This window comes from Drosophila ananassae, chromosome 2L (genome assembly GCF_017639315.1).
Source record: "Drosophila ananassae strain 14024-0371.13 chromosome 2L, ASM1763931v2, whole genome shotgun sequence".
Classification (NCBI taxonomy): domain Eukaryota; kingdom Metazoa; phylum Arthropoda; class Insecta; order Diptera; family Drosophilidae; genus Drosophila; species Drosophila ananassae.
Genome location: NC_057927.1, coordinates 8,267,845 through 8,285,438, shown reverse-complemented (window position 1 = coordinate 8,285,438; position 17,594 = coordinate 8,267,845). Strand labels below are relative to the sequence as shown.

The 17,594-nt window shown below is 45.9% G+C and overlaps 3 protein-coding genes across 3 annotated transcripts; 2 read left to right on the top strand and 1 right to left on the bottom strand.

The window, feature by feature from the left end:
- The first annotated feature begins 1,915 nt into the window (after positions 1–1,915).
- Positions 1,916–8,973, top strand: LOC6499781 (DNA polymerase epsilon catalytic subunit 1). Its single transcript, XM_001953892.4, has 4 exons — positions 1,916–2,089; positions 2,145–2,271; positions 2,323–8,543; positions 8,596–8,973. Exons 1-4 carry the CDS (start codon positions 2,019–2,021, stop codon positions 8,897–8,899), a joined length of 6,723 nt encoding a protein of 2,240 aa, XP_001953928.3. The 5' UTR covers positions 1,916–2,018; the 3' UTR covers positions 8,900–8,973.
- Positions 8,974–9,041: 68 nt separating this feature from the next.
- LOC6500789 (ATP synthase-coupling factor 6, mitochondrial) lies at positions 9,042–9,890 on the bottom strand. Its single transcript, XM_001953891.4, has 3 exons — positions 9,746–9,890; positions 9,407–9,558; positions 9,042–9,341 (listed from the first exon to the last, which is right to left on the bottom strand). The coding sequence occupies exons 2-3, from the start codon at positions 9,556–9,558 to the stop codon at positions 9,173–9,175; spliced, it is 321 nt and encodes a 106-aa protein (XP_001953927.1). The 5' UTR covers positions 9,746–9,890; the 3' UTR covers positions 9,042–9,172.
- A 143-nt stretch (positions 9,891–10,033) lies between these two features.
- On the top strand, positions 10,034–11,688 carry LOC6499782 (protein SEC13 homolog). The gene is made up of 2 exons (XM_001953890.4): positions 10,034–10,438; positions 10,789–11,688. Exons 1-2 carry the CDS (start codon positions 10,152–10,154, stop codon positions 11,591–11,593), a joined length of 1,092 nt encoding a protein of 363 aa, XP_001953926.1. The 5' UTR covers positions 10,034–10,151; the 3' UTR covers positions 11,594–11,688.
- The last annotated feature ends 5,906 nt before the right edge of the window (positions 11,689–17,594 follow it).

Below are 17,594 nucleotides of genomic sequence, written 5' to 3'. Positions count from 1 at the left end.
GATATGGACATCGCAGTAGGCCGCATAAGCCGTTCTCATGCAATTCCCAATTTTCAAGGGAGTCCAAGGGAAAAATTGACAAAAAATCGATCCAAAAATGTATTCGAAGGTTTTGATGCAGATCGGTAGGGAATCGATCCACAAATCGTTAAAGGTATACCGCTCAAGGATCGGATGAAAACTGAAAAAGATATGGACATCGCAGTAGGCCGCATAAGCCGTTCTCATGCAATTCCCAATTTTCAAGGGAGTCCAAGGGAAAAATTGACAAAAAATCGATCCAAAAATTTATTCGTAGGTTTTAATGCAGATCGGTAGGGAATCGATCCACAAATCGTTAAAGGTATACCGCTCAAGGATCGGATGAAAACTGAAAAAGATATGGACATCGCAGTAGGCCGCATAAGCCGTTCTCATGCAATTCCCAATTTTCAAGGGAGTCCAAGGGAAAAATTGACAAAAAATCGATCCAAAAATTTATTCGTAGGTTTTGATGCAGATCGGTAGGGAATCGATCCACAAATCGTTAAAGGTATTCCGCTCAAGGATCGGATGAAAACTGAAAAAGATATGGACATCGCAGTAGGCCGTATAAGCCATTCTCATGCAATTCCCAATTTTCAAGGGAGTCCTAGGGAAAAATTGACAAAAAATCGATCCAAAAATTTATTCGTAGGTTTTGATGCAGATCGGTAGGGAATCGATCCGCAAATCGTTAAAGGTATTACGCTCAAGGATCGGATGAAAACTGAAAAAGATATGGACATCGCAGTAGGCCGCATAAGCCGTTCTCATGCAATTCCAAATTTTCAAGGGAGTCCTAGGGAAAAATTGACAAAAAATCGTTCCAAAAATTTATTTGTGGGTTTTAATGCAGATCGGTAGGGAATCGATCCACAAATCGTTAAAGGTATTCCGCTCAAGGATCGGATGAAAACTGAAAAAGATATGGACATCGCAGTAGGCCGCATAAGCCGTTCTCATGCAATTCCAAATTTTCAAGGGAGTCCTAGGGAAAAATTGACAAAAAATCGATCCAAAAATTTATTCGTAGGTTTTGATGCAGATCGGTAGGGAATCGATCCACAAATCGTTAAAGGTATTCCGCTCAAGGATCGGATGAAAACTGAAAAAGATATGGATATCACTGTGGGCCATATAAGCCGTTCTCATGCAATTCCCAATTTTCAAGGGAGTCCAAGGGAAAAATTGACAAAAAATCGATCCAAAAATTTATTCGTAGGTTTTGATGCAGATCGGTAGGGAATCGATCCACAAATCGTTAAAGGTATTCCGCTCAAGGATCGGATGAAAACTGAAAAAGATATGGATATCACTGTGGGCCATATAAGCCGTTCTCATGCAATTCCCAATTTTCAAGGGAGTCCAAGGGAAAAATTGACAAAAAATCGATCCAAAAATTTATTCGTAGGTTTTGATGCAGATCGGTAGGGAATCGATTCACAAATCTTTTAAGGTATTCCGCTCAAGGATCGGATGAAAACTGAAAAAGATATAGGCATCGCTGTGGGCCATATAAGCTGTGGGCGTTCTCATGCATTCCTGAATTACAATATATTCGTTTAAGGATCGAATATCAATTGCCGAAGATACAGAGATATCGATGAGTGTCATAGAAACATATAAATAAGCTCCTACGGAAATATATATTTGTATGTTAATTTGTAGTCCAGTTCAAAAAATTTATTTTTGGCGCCAAAAATCGATAACTTATTGCATACAAGACTTTATTGGCCTTGTTGTTTTGAGCGTTTTACGTCGTTTTCGTGAAACATTAAACAAAAGAATGGACTTAAGAATAATTCCTTCCAAAATTACGGGTCCGACGTAAAAATAACGCAAAAATTATCATCTAGCGAGAGTTTAAAAATCTGGCAGCTTCATGTCATGTAGTGTTGAAGGTCGAAGTAAAGCTTTAAGTATCTTGGTCACACTTCAAAAAACGCGCGCATTTGTTAATAATATTATTTTATTTATATTTACAAAATACGACGAAAATGGCAGAGTCCGGCAAAGCCAAAGTTCTGCAAAATACGGGGAAGTTTGTCAGCGAAAATAGAACCGAAGGGTGAGTGTTAAAACGTTTGAATAAATTGTTTAAGCATGTTTTAAAAACTTTCCAGTGACGATTTTTACAATGAGGCTGGCTACCGACAATCTCGGGAGAACGACAAGATCGACTCCAAATATGGCTTTGACAGGGTTAAGGACAGTCAGGAGAGGACTGGCTACCTTATCAATATGCATTCGGTAAGAGGAAAGACCTATGAAAACATTTAAAGCTTTCCCATTCCCCTGCAGAACGAAGTGCTGGATGAGGACAGAAGACTGATCGCTGCTCTGGATTTGTTTTTCATCCAAATGGATGGTTCCCGTTTCAAATGCACGGTGGCCTACCAGCCATATTTGCTGGTTCGACCAGAGGATAACATGCATCTAGAAGTGGCCCGATTCCTTGGGCGAAAGTACTCTGGTCAGATCTGTGGCCTGGAGCACATAAGCAAAGAGGACTTGGATCTGCCAAATCATTTGTCAGGCCTGCAGCAGCAGTACATAAAACTATCCTTCTTAAATCAAACAGCCATGACCAAAGTGCGACGGGAGTTGATGGCCGCGGTGAGACGGAATCAGGAACGACAGAAATCCAATACTTACTACATGCAAATGTTGGCAACATCGCTCGCACAATCCTCGGCTGGTTCCGAGGACGCTTCGGTGGCCAAGAAGCAGCAGGATTACATGGACTGTATTGTGGATATACGGGAGCATGATGTGCCTTATCATGTGCGAGTGTCCATAGATCTTCGCATTTTCTGTGGGCAGTGGTATAACATCCGCTGTAGGAGCGGTGTGGAGATGCCCACCATCACTAGTAGGCCGGACATCCTGGAGAGACCTGAGCCCGTGGTTCTCGCATTTGACATTGAAACAACAAAGTTGCCGCTAAAGTTCCCGGATGCCCAAACGGATCAGATTATGATGATTTCCTATATGATTGACGGTCAGGGATACTTGATAACCAACCGAGAGATCATCTCCTCGGATGTGGACGACTTCGAGTACACCCCCAAACCGGAATTCGAGGGCAATTTCATAGTCTACAACGAGGAGAACGAGATGCACCTGCTCCAGAAATTCTTTGATCATATCATGGAAGTGCGTCCTCACATTGTTGTGACCTACAACGGCGACTTCTTCGACTGGCCTTTTGTGGAGACCCGAGCGGCTGTCTATGACCTGGATATGAAGCAGGAGATTGGTTTTTCCAAGGTGAGGGATGGGAACTACCTCAGTCGACCCTCGATTCACATGGATTGTCTCTGTTGGGTGAAGAGAGATTCTTATTTGCCAGTCGGGTCGCAAGGCCTAAAGGCTGTGGCCAAGGCGAAGCTGAGATACGATCCCGTGGAGCTCGATCCAGAGGACATGTGTCGCATGGCCGTGGAGCAGCCCCAAGTTTTGGCCAACTACTCCGTATCTGATGCAGTGGCTACCTACTATTTATACATGAAGTATGTGCATCCTTTTATCTTCGCCTTGAACACGATCATCCCCATGGAACCGGATGAGATTTTAAGGAAGGGCTCCGGCACTCTGTGCGAGACTCTTCTCATGGTGGAGGCCTACCACGCCCAGATCGTCTACCCCAACAAGCACCAACAAGAACTGAACAAGCTATCTAGCGAGGGGCATGTCCTGGACTCGGAGACCTATGTGGGAGGTCACGTGGAAGCCCTGGAATCTGGCGTGTTTCGTGCGGATATTCCCTGTCGTTTCAGGCTTGATCCTGCCATGGTCAAGCAACTCCAGGAGCATTTGGACGCCGTGCTGCGCCATGCCATCGAAGTGGAGGAGGGCATTCCCATGGAGAAAGTACTTAACCTGGATGAGGTGCGCCAAGAGATTCTGCAGGGCCTACAGGGCCTGCACGATATTCCCAATCGTCTGGAGCAGCCGGTTATCTATCACTTGGATGTGGGCGCCATGTACCCAAACATAATCTTGACCAATCGTCTGCAGCCCTCGGCTATGGTGAGTGACCTGGATTGCGCCGCCTGCGATTTCAATAAGCCCGGAGTCCGCTGCAAACGTTCCATGGACTGGCTGTGGCGCGGAGAGATGTTGCCGGCTTCGCGAAACGAGTTTCAACGTATTCAGCAGCAGTTGGAGACGGAGAAGTTTCCTCCTTTGTTCCCGGGTGGACCGCAGCGTGCTTTTCACGAGCTATCCAAGGAGGACCAGGCCGGGTATGAAAAGAAACGTCTGACGGATTACTGCCGCAAGGCCTACAAGAAAACCAAGCTTACCAAACTGGAGACCAGAACCTCGACTATATGCCAAAAGGAGAACAGCTTCTATGTGGACACTGTCCGTGCTTTCCGCGATCGTCGGTACGAGTACAAAGGACTTACCAAGGTGGCCAAGGCTTCGGTAAGCGCTGCCGTGGCCTCGGGAGATGCGGCTGAGATCAAGGCGGCCAAAGGTCGAGAGGTTCTCTACGACTCCCTGCAGCTGGCCCACAAGTGCATCCTGAACTCTTTCTATGGCTACGTGATGAGGAGGGGCGCCAGGTGGCACTCCATGCCCATGGCAGGCATTGTGTGTCTCACGGGCTCCAATATCATTACCAAGGCCAGGGAAATCATTGAACGAGTCGGTCGCCCGTTGGAGCTGGACACCGATGGTATTTGGTGTATACTGCCAGGCTCCTTTCCCCAAGAGTTCACCATCCACACTAGCCACGAGAAAAAGAAGAAGATCAACATATCCTACCCGAATGCCGTGCTGAACACCATGGTGAAGGATCACTTTACCAACGATCAGTACCACGAGTTAAGGAAGGACAAGGATGGGGATCTGCCCAAGTACGACATACGAGACGAGAACTCTATCTTCTTTGAGGTGGATGGTCCCTACCTGGCCATGGTCCTGCCAGCCGCCAAGGAGGAGGGCAAGAAGCTGAAGAAGCGCTATGCCGTTTTCAATTTTGACGGATCCCTTGCCGAACTTAAGGGCTTTGAGGTGAAGCGTCGTGGTGAGTTGCAGCTGATCAAGAACTTCCAGAGTTCGGTCTTCGAGGCTTTCCTGGCGGGGAGCACCTTAGAGGAGTGTTACGCCTCCGTAGCCAAGGTGGCAGACTACTGGTTGGACGTCCTCTACAGCCGGGGATCCAATCTGCCCGACTCGGAGCTGTTCGAGCTGATTGCTGAGAACAAGAGCATGTCTAAGAAACTGGAGGAATATGGTGCTCAGAAGAGCACATCCATTTCCACGGCCAAGCGGTTGGCAGAGTTCCTGGGCGAACAAATGGTCAAGGATGCAGGCTTGGCGTGCAAGTACATCATCTCCAAGAAACCAGAGGGTGCTCCAGTTACGGAGAGAGCCATTCCGTTGGCCATTTTCCAGTCGGAACCGAGTGTCCGGCGGCATCATCTTCGTCGCTGGCTTAAGGACTCCACGATGGGCGATGCGGATATTCGAGATGTTCTGGACTGGAACTACTACATAGAGCGTTTGGGTGGCACCATACAAAAGATCATTACCATTCCGGCAGCTCTGCAGGGATTGGCCAATCCAGTGCCCAGAGTTCAGCACCCCGATTGGTTGCACAAAAAGATGCTGGAGAAGAATGATGTGCTGAAGCAGCGCAGGATCAACGAGATGTTCACCAGTAGGCCCAAACCGAAGCCATTGGTTTCTTCGGAGGATAAGCTGGCGGATATGGAGGATCTAGCTGGCAGGGATGGAGGGGAGGACGTCGGCGGACGCCCCATAGTCACAAAGAGGAAGAGGACACAAGCGGATGACGGGGAGGAGGATCAAGAAACTACACCACAGGCAACCACTTGGCGACAGGCTCTTGGTGCTCCTCCGCCTATTGGGGAGACCAGGAAAACCATCGTGGAGTGGGTCCGCTTCCAGAAACGCAAGTGGAAGTGGCAGCAGGAGCAGCGACAGAAGAGTCGCCAGGCCAACAAACGCTCCCGTGGCGACGACTCAGCCCCAGTGGCCAGAGCTACAGGATCGGCATCTACCCTAGGCGGCTTCCTGCGACGAGCCCAACGTACTCTGCTAGATCAACCCTGGCAGATCCTGCAACTGGTACCCATCGATGATCTCGGCCACTTCACCGTATGGGCTCTGATTGGAGAAGAGCTTCACAGGATAAAGCTGACAGTTCCGAGGATATTCTATGTCAACCAGAGGAGTGCTGCTCCTCCAGAGGAGGGTCAGTTGTGGCGCAAGGTGAACAGAGTTTTGCCTCGCTCCCGACCCGTTTTCAATCTCTACAGGTACAGTGTTCCGGAGCAGCTGTTCAGGGACAACTCGCTGGGCATGTTGGCGGATTTGGCCACGCCGGATATCGAGGGCATCTACGAGACCCAAATGACCCTGGAGTTCCGTGCGCTGATGGATATGGGCTGCATATGCGGAGTGCAGCGCGAGGAGGCTCGGCGGCTGGCCCAGCTGGCCACCAAGGATCTTGAGAGCTTCACCATCGAGCAGTTGGAGCAGCGACCCCAAACGCAGGTTAAGTACCTGGCAAGTGCGAACCACAGGATGCGGAAGATCTACCTGTACCAACACAACACCCCGACAGCCAAGAAGGAGATCTGGTCCCTGATCCTGATGCCCAGCAAGAAGGGTTACATATTCGCATTGGACACAGTGCGAGCCAATCAAATGCCTAACATGCGGCAACTGTATACTGCGGAGCGTTTGGCGCTCATTCGAAACTTGACTACTGCCGAGCAAGACAAGATTCCTGTGGAGGATTACACGTTTGAGGTGCTCATCGAGGTGGATGTCAAGCAGATTTACAGGCATATTCAGCGGGCACTCACCACCTACAAGCAGGAGCACCAGGGCCCGACCATTCTGTGCCTGCAAACCGCACTGGAGGCGCGCAAACTCAGCCTGGCCATGCCCATCTTGCTAGAATTCCCCCAGGCCCAGATCCACATCTCCGATGATGCCAGCTTGCTGTCGGGACTGGATTGGCAGCGACAGGGCTCCCGGGCAGTAGTCCGGCACTTCCTCAACCTGAACAACGTGTTGGATCTGATGCTGGATCAGTGTCGCTACTTCCATGTGCCCATCGGGAACATGCCACCGGATACCGTGCTCTTTGGAGCCGACCTTTTCTTTGCACGTTTGTTGCAGCGGCACAACTTTGTGCTCTGGTGGTCGGCCAGCACCAGGCCGGATCTGGGAGGCCGGGAGGCGGATGACAGCCGGCTGCTTGCCGAGTTTGAGGAGAGCATCAGCGTGGTGCAGAACAAGGCGGGTTTCTACCCGGATGTGTGCGTGGAATTAGCGCTAGACAGTCTGGCGGTTAGTGCCCTTTTGCAGTCCACCAGGATACAAGAAATGGAAGGAGCCTCCTCGGCGATTACCTTCGATGTGATGCCCCAGGTTTCCTTGGAGGAAATGATCGGAACGGTACCCGCGGCCACGCTTCCCAGCTACGATGAAACGGCTCTCTGCTCGGCTGCCTTCCGGGTGATGCGTTCCATGGTCAATGGGTGGCTGCGTGAGGTCTCCATCAACCGGAACATCTTCTCCGACTTCCAGATCGTCCACTTCTACCGGTGGGTGCGCTCCAGTAACGCGCTGCTGTACGATCCTGCCCTTCGCCGATCCCTAAACAACTTGATGAGAAAAATGTTCCTGCGGATCATCGCCGAGTTCAAGAGGTTGGGAGCCACCATTGTATATGCAGACTTCAATCGGATCATCTTGAGTTCCGGCAAGAAGTCTGTCTCCGATGCCCTAGGCTACGTCGACTACATCGTGCAGAGCTTGAGGAACAAGGAGATGTTCCACTCCATTCAGCTGAGCTTCGAGCAGTGCTGGAACTTTATGCTCTGGATGGATCAGGCGAATTTCTCGGGTATCCGTGGGAAACTACCCAAGGGAATAGATGAAACTGTGTCCTCCATAGTCTCCACCACGATGCGAAGGGATCCAGAAGTGAATGAGGTCGAGGAGGGGGATGATGATGAAGATGAGGACGCGGAGAACCGAGATCCCGTGGAAATCGTGGAGACCGAGGCTGATCAAGAGGAGGAACTGTCTCTGGAGCTGAATTGGACCATCGGGGAACACTTGCCGGATGAAAATGAGTGCCGGGAGAAGTTCGAATCCCTGCTAACCCTTTTTATGCAGTCGCTGGCCGAAAAGAAAACTACTGAGCAAGCGATTCGGGACATTTCCCACTCCGCTTTCGACTTCATCCTTAAGCTGCATAAAAACTATGGGAAAGGAAAGCCCAGTCCCGGCCTGGAACTCATCCGCACACTGATTAAGGTTCTCAGTGTGGACAAAACTCTGGCGGAGCAAATCAACGAGCTGCGCAGAAACATGCTGAGGCTGGTCGGTATCGGCGAGTTCTCGGATATGGCCGAATGGACGGATCCCTGCGACAGCCATGTAATTAACGAAGTGATATGCAAGGCCTGCAACCATTGCCGGGATCTGGACCTCTGCAAGGACAAGCACCGAGCCATGAAGGATGGAGTGTAAGTATAGCCGACCATATCTCAGAATTTATTTTCATATTATTTTTTGTAGACCCGTTTGGCTTTGTGCCCAGTGCTATGTGGCTTACGACAACGAGGAGATCGAAATGCGCATGCTGGACGCCCTTCAGCGCAAGATGATGTCTTATGTCCTGCAGGATCTGCGCTGCGCCCGTTGCAGCGAAATTAAGCGCGAAAATCTGGCCGAGTTCTGCACCTGTGCGGGCAACTTTGTACCTCTCATTAGCGGCAAGGACATTAAAACGCTGCTAAGCACCTTCAGCAAGGTGGCAGTGAACCACAAGATGCAGTTGCTCCAGCAGACAGTCCAACAGGCACTGAACACGCCGCGTTAACTTCATGTTTGTTGTGTTTTAGATTATAGAATTTGTATCTTTAGCATAAGAATATATTTTAGGCGTTAAACGAATTGCATTTATCTTAATTTTTCCACCCTGTTACAGACACTTGATTCACACTGTTTTACAAACTTGGGGCTTTGGGTTTTCCGATTTTATTGGATGTTTTAAGACGTACCGAGACACCTTCGCCTCTTCCGTGTACTTGCAGACGAAATCAGCAGCAAAACTTAAAGCAATTAAACTAAGTCATACGCGGAGGTTGGGCCTCTAGTTGGCAGGCTGCGAAATGGGGTCGATCTTGACATCGGGGAACTTGAAATCGGGGAACTTGGTGAAGTCGGTCTTGCCGTCGCTGCCGAACTGCTTGGCCACACGATCCAGCTCGTTCTTAATCTCGCGCTCGATTTCGGGGTTGGGGTCCACCAGTTTGCCGCCGCTGTGGAGAAACAATAAATTGATTGTTAGCCAATCCAAATGATTATCCTTGACTACAACTCCTACCTGCTCTTCTGCTTGTACTCGCGCACTTTGTCCAGGAAAAGCTGCTGGATGGGATCAGAGGCCTTGTTCAGGGCAGGGGCCACGATGGCGATGTTGCGGCGGGCTTCGGTGCGCAGCACACGCATGCCAGTCAGCAGGGATTGCGACAGCATCTGGAGAGGATTACAATCAATTAGAATCGCGGGTTATTCATATGTAACCTTAAAAAGGTTATGTAATATGATTTGTTATTTATGAGGTTCCTGCCGGTTTCGTAAGCTGTCGTCCCTACTGGGTCTCTGTTTCAGTTTTCGGTTGCCATTAAGACCTTTTAAACCTTCTTTATAATGCTATTTTTACCTTAATTTCCTTTGGAATTGCAAACTTTCGCACGGAAAACAGTCAATTGTCAGGTCACAATGGCAGCTGAGATTAGTGATGGCACATGACCGATTATTTTAAAGCTGTCACGGCATAATCGGATCAGGTTTGACAATTAATTTAATTATTTAAATTAATTGAAGCTTATAATAATAGTTTTAAGTATGCAGAGGAGGCCATTACCTTTTACCTTGCAAATAAAATTTATAAACAGAAAATTTAAAAGATGTCCGCGCACGAAAAAATACCAGCTGCCAGTGGGACCGTCAGGTGGATTGCGACTGGTCACACTGCTCGTTCCATGTTCCACGTCAAGCGCCGGAAAAAAACACGACTTGCATTTATTTAATTTACCTGGCGACTTGGCGAATATATTGCATCTAAGATGGTGAGCCTGCTGCAGGAAATCGACACCGAGCACGAGGACATGGTCCACCATGCGGCGCTGGACTTCTACGGGCTGCTGCTGGCCACTTGCTCCTCTGATGGCAGCGTCCGCATCTTCCACTCCCGTAAGAACAACAAGGCGCTGGCTGAGCTCAAGGGCCACCAGGGTCCTGTGTGGCAGGTGGCATGGGCGCACCCTAAGTTCGGAAACATCCTAGCTTCTTGCTCCTATGATCGCAAGGTGATTGTCTGGAAATCGACGACGCCCCGGGACTGGAGTAAACTGTAAGTATTACGGGGCACACACAAACACAGACCCGACCCCCAAGCACACCAATAAACAATAAATGCTTTGAGAGAGTCGACTAGTGGATACCTTATGTATACATTTGTATAATTAATGTTATGTTTTGGATGTTAAATATTTAGTTATACCAGCTTCAATCTAAAATAATTAAATATTTAATATATATAGCTGGAATATAGTTTAGAGTACCAATATTGCTTTTATCAGTACTTGGTTCCCCACACAATACATCCAAAAGACCTCATGTTGTGCATATGTTTTCGGAACTGTTATCACTTGCTCGGCTGCCACATCTAATCTTTGCTCTTGTGTTCTTGCCGCATTTCAGTTATGAATACAGCAACCACGACTCTTCAGTGAACTCTGTGGATTTTGCTCCCTCGGAGTATGGACTAGTTCTGGCCTGCGCCAGCTCCGATGGCTCGATATCGGTGCTCACCTGCAACACGGAATATGGCTCTTGGGATGCCAAGAAGATACCAAACGCTCACACTATTGGTGTGAATGCCATTTCATGGTGCCCGGCTCAGGCGCCTGATCCAGCCTTCGACCAGCGCGTCACATCCCGATCGACTGCCGTGAAGCGTTTAGTGAGCGGCGGATGCGACAATCTCGTGAAGATCTGGCGTGAAGACAATGATCGCTGGGTGGAGGAGCAGCGTCTTGAGGCACATTCTGATTGGGTGCGCGACGTGGCCTGGGCGCCGTCGATCGGCTTGCCCCGCTCGCAGATTGCCACGGCCTCCCAGGATCGGCACGTCATCGTTTGGACCAGCAACGCAGACCTGACACAGTGGTCCTACAACGTGCTGCACACATTCGACGACGCCGTGTGGAGCATTTCTTGGTCCACTACCGGAAATATACTGGCCGTCACCGGGGGCGATAACAATGTCACACTGTGGAAGGAGAACACCGAGGGCCAGTGGATCCGGATCAACTATGAATCGGGCACTGCCATCCAGTCGAAGCAGCCGTCGTCGCATCATCCCCATTCCCAGCACCCTCAGCAGCAGCAGCCAACGCAACAGCAGCTCCAGCAGGCGCCTTCGCATCCGGGTCCATCCTCCGACTCGGAGCACAGCTCGAACCTGTCCAATTCTAACCTGTCGAACTCGCAGCTATCAAACTGAACTGAACTCCCCTTCAATTCTCGTGCTAAAGTTGTGGTCAAATGTTATCTTACGCAAATAAAATAAATAATATACGCATTAAAGTTCTCCCCATATGATGATGTCCTTTTTTAAATGATACGATTGGAGAAGATTGGATTTAGAAAATAAATAACCAAGAACCTTTATTGAAAATATGAAAGTAAGCCCGTGTAGTTTCTGTGGGAAAGCTTAGTTCCTTGGAAAACGGCTCACGCTTAGTTCTTGTAATTAGCATTAAAAGGAACAGAAAGCGAGTGTTGACCTAATGTACCACGTTTTGTAATTAATACGTCTGCTCGAAGGAAAAGTAATCACGGACTCTATGCGAAATTGCATAGAATTAACCTGCTTTTATGGTACATTGACTTGTGCCAGCGATTAAGTCGCTCCGATAATTAGTCATAGATTAGGCTACGCCTGGGTAGGACCCACTAGTAGAGGTGAGAAAATTGAAAATCCATGAAGCCGGACCAGGGGCCCAGGTACCGCATGCCCTGTATCCGTTTGTTGATACTTTGGTAAGTAATTTTTCATTCATGAGAACGGAAGTTACTCATTTCGTGTAAATTCGGGACACGTGCCGCGATAAAACACGAAACAAACAAACATTTTGCTAGAACCAATAACTTGGATGGGTGGAAGGTGGAGGACCCATCGTGGAGGTTCTTCCGTGTGGAGTTTCTCGCCTCGGTCCTCGGTCTCTTATCTTGTTTCGCACGGTTTTCGAAAGTTTAACTCTTTTGATTTGACTTTGAAACAACTTCCACTTGAACTGAAGTATTTATGGCTTAGATAAGATCTTGTTTTAGTCAAAAGAGAGTTTCAAATCTTAGGACCAGTAAGGACCAATATCCTTGAAATACTAAATGATACCAAGATGTTGTTTAAGAAGCCAAACAATTTAAAACCAAAACTGATTCATCTACCATTAAGGGTTAAAGCTTTTCCCCATTTACCAGAATGTGGAGTAAGGAGGAGTGAGTAATCGCCAAAGGTCAGGCATTTACATTGAGATTGCCGTAATGACAAACAATTGAAGATTGCATGTCCTGGCGAAGGAAATTGTGGTGCGACCAACGCCACAGTAAATCCGAATCCGAAATAATTGCATTTTAATAATACAACGAGTGAAAAGGCGATTAAATTCAGGCACTTTTTAATTTGAATTCCAATTAAGGAATGTCACTCAGGATCAAAACTCCAGGACAAGTTCACTGCTCTTGACGGCGGGGCGGGGCTTCCCCTTAAACTTTATTAGAATAACTTAGCAAGGTGCATTGGCATTCCTACGGTTTTTTACTGATTTTTTGCAAGAGTGTCCTGGGTGGGTGAGTTGGGGGTTATAGCCACCCCATAGTACTCCAACTAATTGTCGGTGGCTTCGGCTGTTGGGCAAATATTCTGAAGAAGCCAACAAAAACGATTTCGGGAGCTACCGAAGGAGCTACCGAACATTTTGATGATGTCATGGATTGCGTGCAACCAGGCCGTCATCAATGGTCTCGGAGTAAGGACTCTCCTCGGACCAAGTCCGGTTTGCATGGGCAATTTTGTTGAAGAAGTTTTTGGCGCTTCTGGGCTACCATAAGAAATGGTCGTAACCCATAATCAGTGCGGTTTAATCGTGTTCTGACCGCGGGGAGCCCAACTCCAGGCCCTTCTCCCTCCAAATCCCTCCACTGACCACATAGCTGTGCTCTCGACTGGCTCTGCTGCATTGATTTTTTGTGCGAGTACTTTGCTCCTGCGTTTTCGGGTTTAATGGTCACCTCTCTGGAACTTTCACTTTTTTGATGTGCGTAAATTTGCATATTTGTCGGGTGTACACTGTATAGGGTGCAGGGTGACCACAGACTGTTCCATTTCGCCCTTCCTGACCAAACCCCTTGGTTTTTGGAATGAATAATGAACTATGTCCGACAATGATGACGCCGCTACTAATTAGTTTTCGTCTGAAGATAGGTCATTGAGTTCGTCACATATTTTTTGTTAAAATCAGTTTTGTCAGGTTTCAGGTTTCTTTGTATTACATAGAATAGGGAATATTAGCTTCAAGGTAAGATGAGGGTTTTCTAAGGCTCTAAGGTAAATTAGGTGCGTAAAGTTAAGTTATATAGCTGCAGTTATAAGCTCTTTATAGATTATTTCACTTATTTTCAAGACCCTAATGCTAAGTCCCTAATAAAGCTATTAAGCATCCTGAAACGTATAGTTAATATAAAATATTCTAATTCATTTCAACCACCAGACTTTGAGGAAATTAAGCAATCTTTATAGTCACCCCCTAAGGATCAGGATTCCTAGAGCTCCAGCAATGACGTCTTGACCTGACCACGCATGAGTTATTCGAATATGTTCGTGAGCTTTAGCATTTCGCAGTTATTTTTATGTTTTTCTTTATTTTTTTAGCCTGGGCCAACATGACATGCTAAGGGAACTGTTCTCGAGGGCAGGCCACACTGCGTATACGTAACGGAATGGCCAAAAGTCCCCCAAAAGTGTCGCCCCTTTGCTAAAAATCAAGGTGTACATTAACAAATGAACTTGAAATAATTCACAAAACAGCTTAGAAGGGTAGTACGAATATTTAGCATGCATTTGGCTGCATTTAGGTGGCAATGGAGTGGCCCGAATGGCCGAGAATGATAAATTGGGAAAGTCATGGAAAGGTTATTTGGTCAAGTGTTGGCCAAGAGACAAGGCTAACAAGGAGCAGTGGCTATCGAAGCTCTGTTGGCCTGGCTTTGCATGCAACTGTCGGTGGCAGTAAGACGACCTACCCTCAGGCCCTCGTCAGTCCTTAGACCCACCTCTGACTTGGTGGTGTGTGCATGTCCTGGAACGCACGAAAACCAACTTGCATGCCTTGGTGACTTGGTGAAAGTGTGTGTCTATATGCAATTAGACCTGGTCATAATATGGAATTAAAGGACTTAAATTGGCATTCTTTGGAGCCGCTAATGCGGTCCTGGCGTTGTAATCAGCAGAACTATGATGACCTCTAGGCATGAGTACACCCCGAATGAGATTTCGTGAGAAAATTATATATCGCTGGTTGCTAGACGGAGAAACTCCAAAGTCGCACTAATTAATCATCAGTTAAGACCAAAAACATGACGCCCAGATTGTTGAAAGGGAATTAGTTCTTTAATTACAATCGCCTGATGGGCGGTAAGGGCCTTACCTTCTCGAAGGCGGCACCTCCAATTCGTTGCAGTCTCTGATTTGGTCAAAAGATTCCGTGATTTTTCTATATAATTTTCCTGCTTGTTTTCCGTTTTAGCTTTTTTTTGTTCTTGTTGCTGCGACTGTTGGCCAGGAACATTTATCAATAACGTCAAGAAATAAATATCCAAAATAAATTTAGGACTTTTGCCGCATGGTAAATTGAATCCGGCCATTCTTTCTGAATAATAATTAAAGAAAATTTATTTATACATTTAAATATGTAGGTACCTTTTTGTACTTTGACTATACATATAAAGCTATATTACATTTCGTCTGACTCGTTTATGGACGATTTGCGTAGATTGTACGGTGGGTAATATCCCTAAAATATAATAAAAATATGGAAAAATGTAATTAAGTTAGTATTTTTGGATGATTTCATTCAAGCAAATATAAACTTAAATAAATTACAAGGCTTTATAAACCTATTTATCTTTTAAATCTTTACCATTCTTTTGATTATACACGATGTTACATATGAATTAAAGAAATTAAATCTAAAATTAATTTAGTTTATCCCATCGTTCTTGGACCCAAAGAGAAATGTATCCTAATTACTGGATCCCCCTTGGATTTTCGTGAATATTTTCTGGAAAGCGTTTCCGTTCGCCGTGCGTGTAACAAATGAATTCGCAACAAAAGCAATGTGGCACGTTTAGTTATGGAATAATTGTTTAGGTACGTAGAAATAGAAGGTTTAAGATTAAATAAAAGAAAAGTTAAAAAAGGGGAAATTATTGTTTATAAAAATAAGAGTAGAAGCTTACAGTGCATTTTCAAGTTATTTCCCAGAACGAGTTTTCTTATCAGAGGCGTTGAGGCGTCTCTGGGCGTTGACATAAGTTGGATTCAAGAACAGGAAGTCTCCAGTATCTACATGAATGAGAGCTAAATATTATCAAATGTGAGCGCATTGACTGGGGCTCTGAGTCGGTTATTATGAAATTCCCATGTCATGGAAAAATGACAATGATAAATACCATGATTCTAAAGGCAAAATGCGCAATTAAAAGTTAGTTTATTTTTCATAGTGAATTGTTTCTAGAAGTCCCAAACCCCCAACATCCAGCTAATTCTTTATGCTGTCGCAGCGATTACAAAAATCGTTTATAAGGCGATCGAGGCGGCTGATAAGGAACAGCACCACCTGAGCACCAGAGCCTGACATTTTCCACAATCGGAAACAAAGAGTTGGGGCTCGGCCAAAAATAAACGAAAGGAATTCGTGTTGGGGAAAATTGGGGAGAATTTTCATGTCGAGGAAACCAAAATTGACCTCAAAAGTGTTTTGTTTCTCGGTGTAAATTATTGACTTTGAGTAGTAACTGGCTCAGACAACGGCAGACATGGCCGAAAGTTTCGCATCCGTTTGCTGGCCTGTTCGATATTCCCCGCAAATGGTGATTTATAAAATGGGGCCTGGGGGGCGTGGCCTGCAACCTTTTTTTTCATTTTGTGTTTCGGTTGCAAGTTGCAACATTTGTGGCTCTCTGTTGCAATGTTTGAAAGCAACAAGCAACCCACTCATCTTGGGTAATTCAAACGTAATTAGGGCCATGCACCGCCCAACTTGAAAAATAATCATAAAAGCCAGCCGCGAGTGAGAGAACTCGGCTAAGAATAATGGCCAAAATAACTATTTGCCTTTGAGTTGGCTGTTTTTGTTGTTGTTTTTGGTGCGTGCTAATGTTACACTTTATTGTGGTTGCTTCTTGTTGTTGTTCGGCCAAAAACTCTGCGGGCCCCCAAAAAGTAGGCTATGCAATGGCTCTAATGCCTTCGTCATTATTATGGCTCGCATACACACATACGTAGTACGTACACCCATGGGCCAGGACGACGACGACGACGAGGACGATGAGGACGAGACGAGGTCGCTACAATAAAAAAGCCAACAAAAAGCTGAAACTGCACGAAGGTAAAGCCAAACACTAGGCTAAAACAACTAAAACGACTACGGCCGCACAAAAATCCATCTTCGTTAACAAAACTCGCTCACGAAACAACGAAGCAGTTACAAGTGCGTTCGAGCTTACCTGCCACATACACTTGCACAAATTATATGGACCTGACAAGTTCAAAATCTGCCTAGAGATTTAAGCCCCACCCTCCGTAGCCGTAGCACATTAATGTAGTGGAATACCCTTCCACATGTCGAAGGATCTCTTAATTATGCATTCAGGTGTCTGTCCTTCCGGAATTGGATTTTATGGATGCCCTGGTATCCGCGAAATTATTTAGGCTAGGTACCTAGGCTCTAGGCTTTTTTTATGTTTGCATTTTAAATAGAAACTTCTTAAGGCTTAACATAAAAATCAAATCAATTTGCGACAATCGTAAATAAATGAATATTCATTTATCCAATGTCTTGATTTGTTTTGATTGCCAAACTTTCTTTTTGGCAAAAAATCTTTGACGTAGATTTGGACAAGATGTTTTTATATAAACGAGTTTTTTGGATGTGCAAAAATTAATTGATAAGATTAATTTATACATAAATCAATTTCAGAAGGCTGAGTATGTTTCCTACACTATTATTTTATAGTCTTATTAAAATAATAGTTTTCTTTTTAATAAAACTAAGGAGAAATATGAAACTTATATTAGGAACATATAATTTAATGATTTAACTTTAAAACACATTTTTATACACTTTTATGGAAGAATTTTGAGTGATATTAATAATTATTATATAAAAATATCCCAAAATAAGGGCATTAGTCAATCACCATATTTTTTTAGAAACACGAAA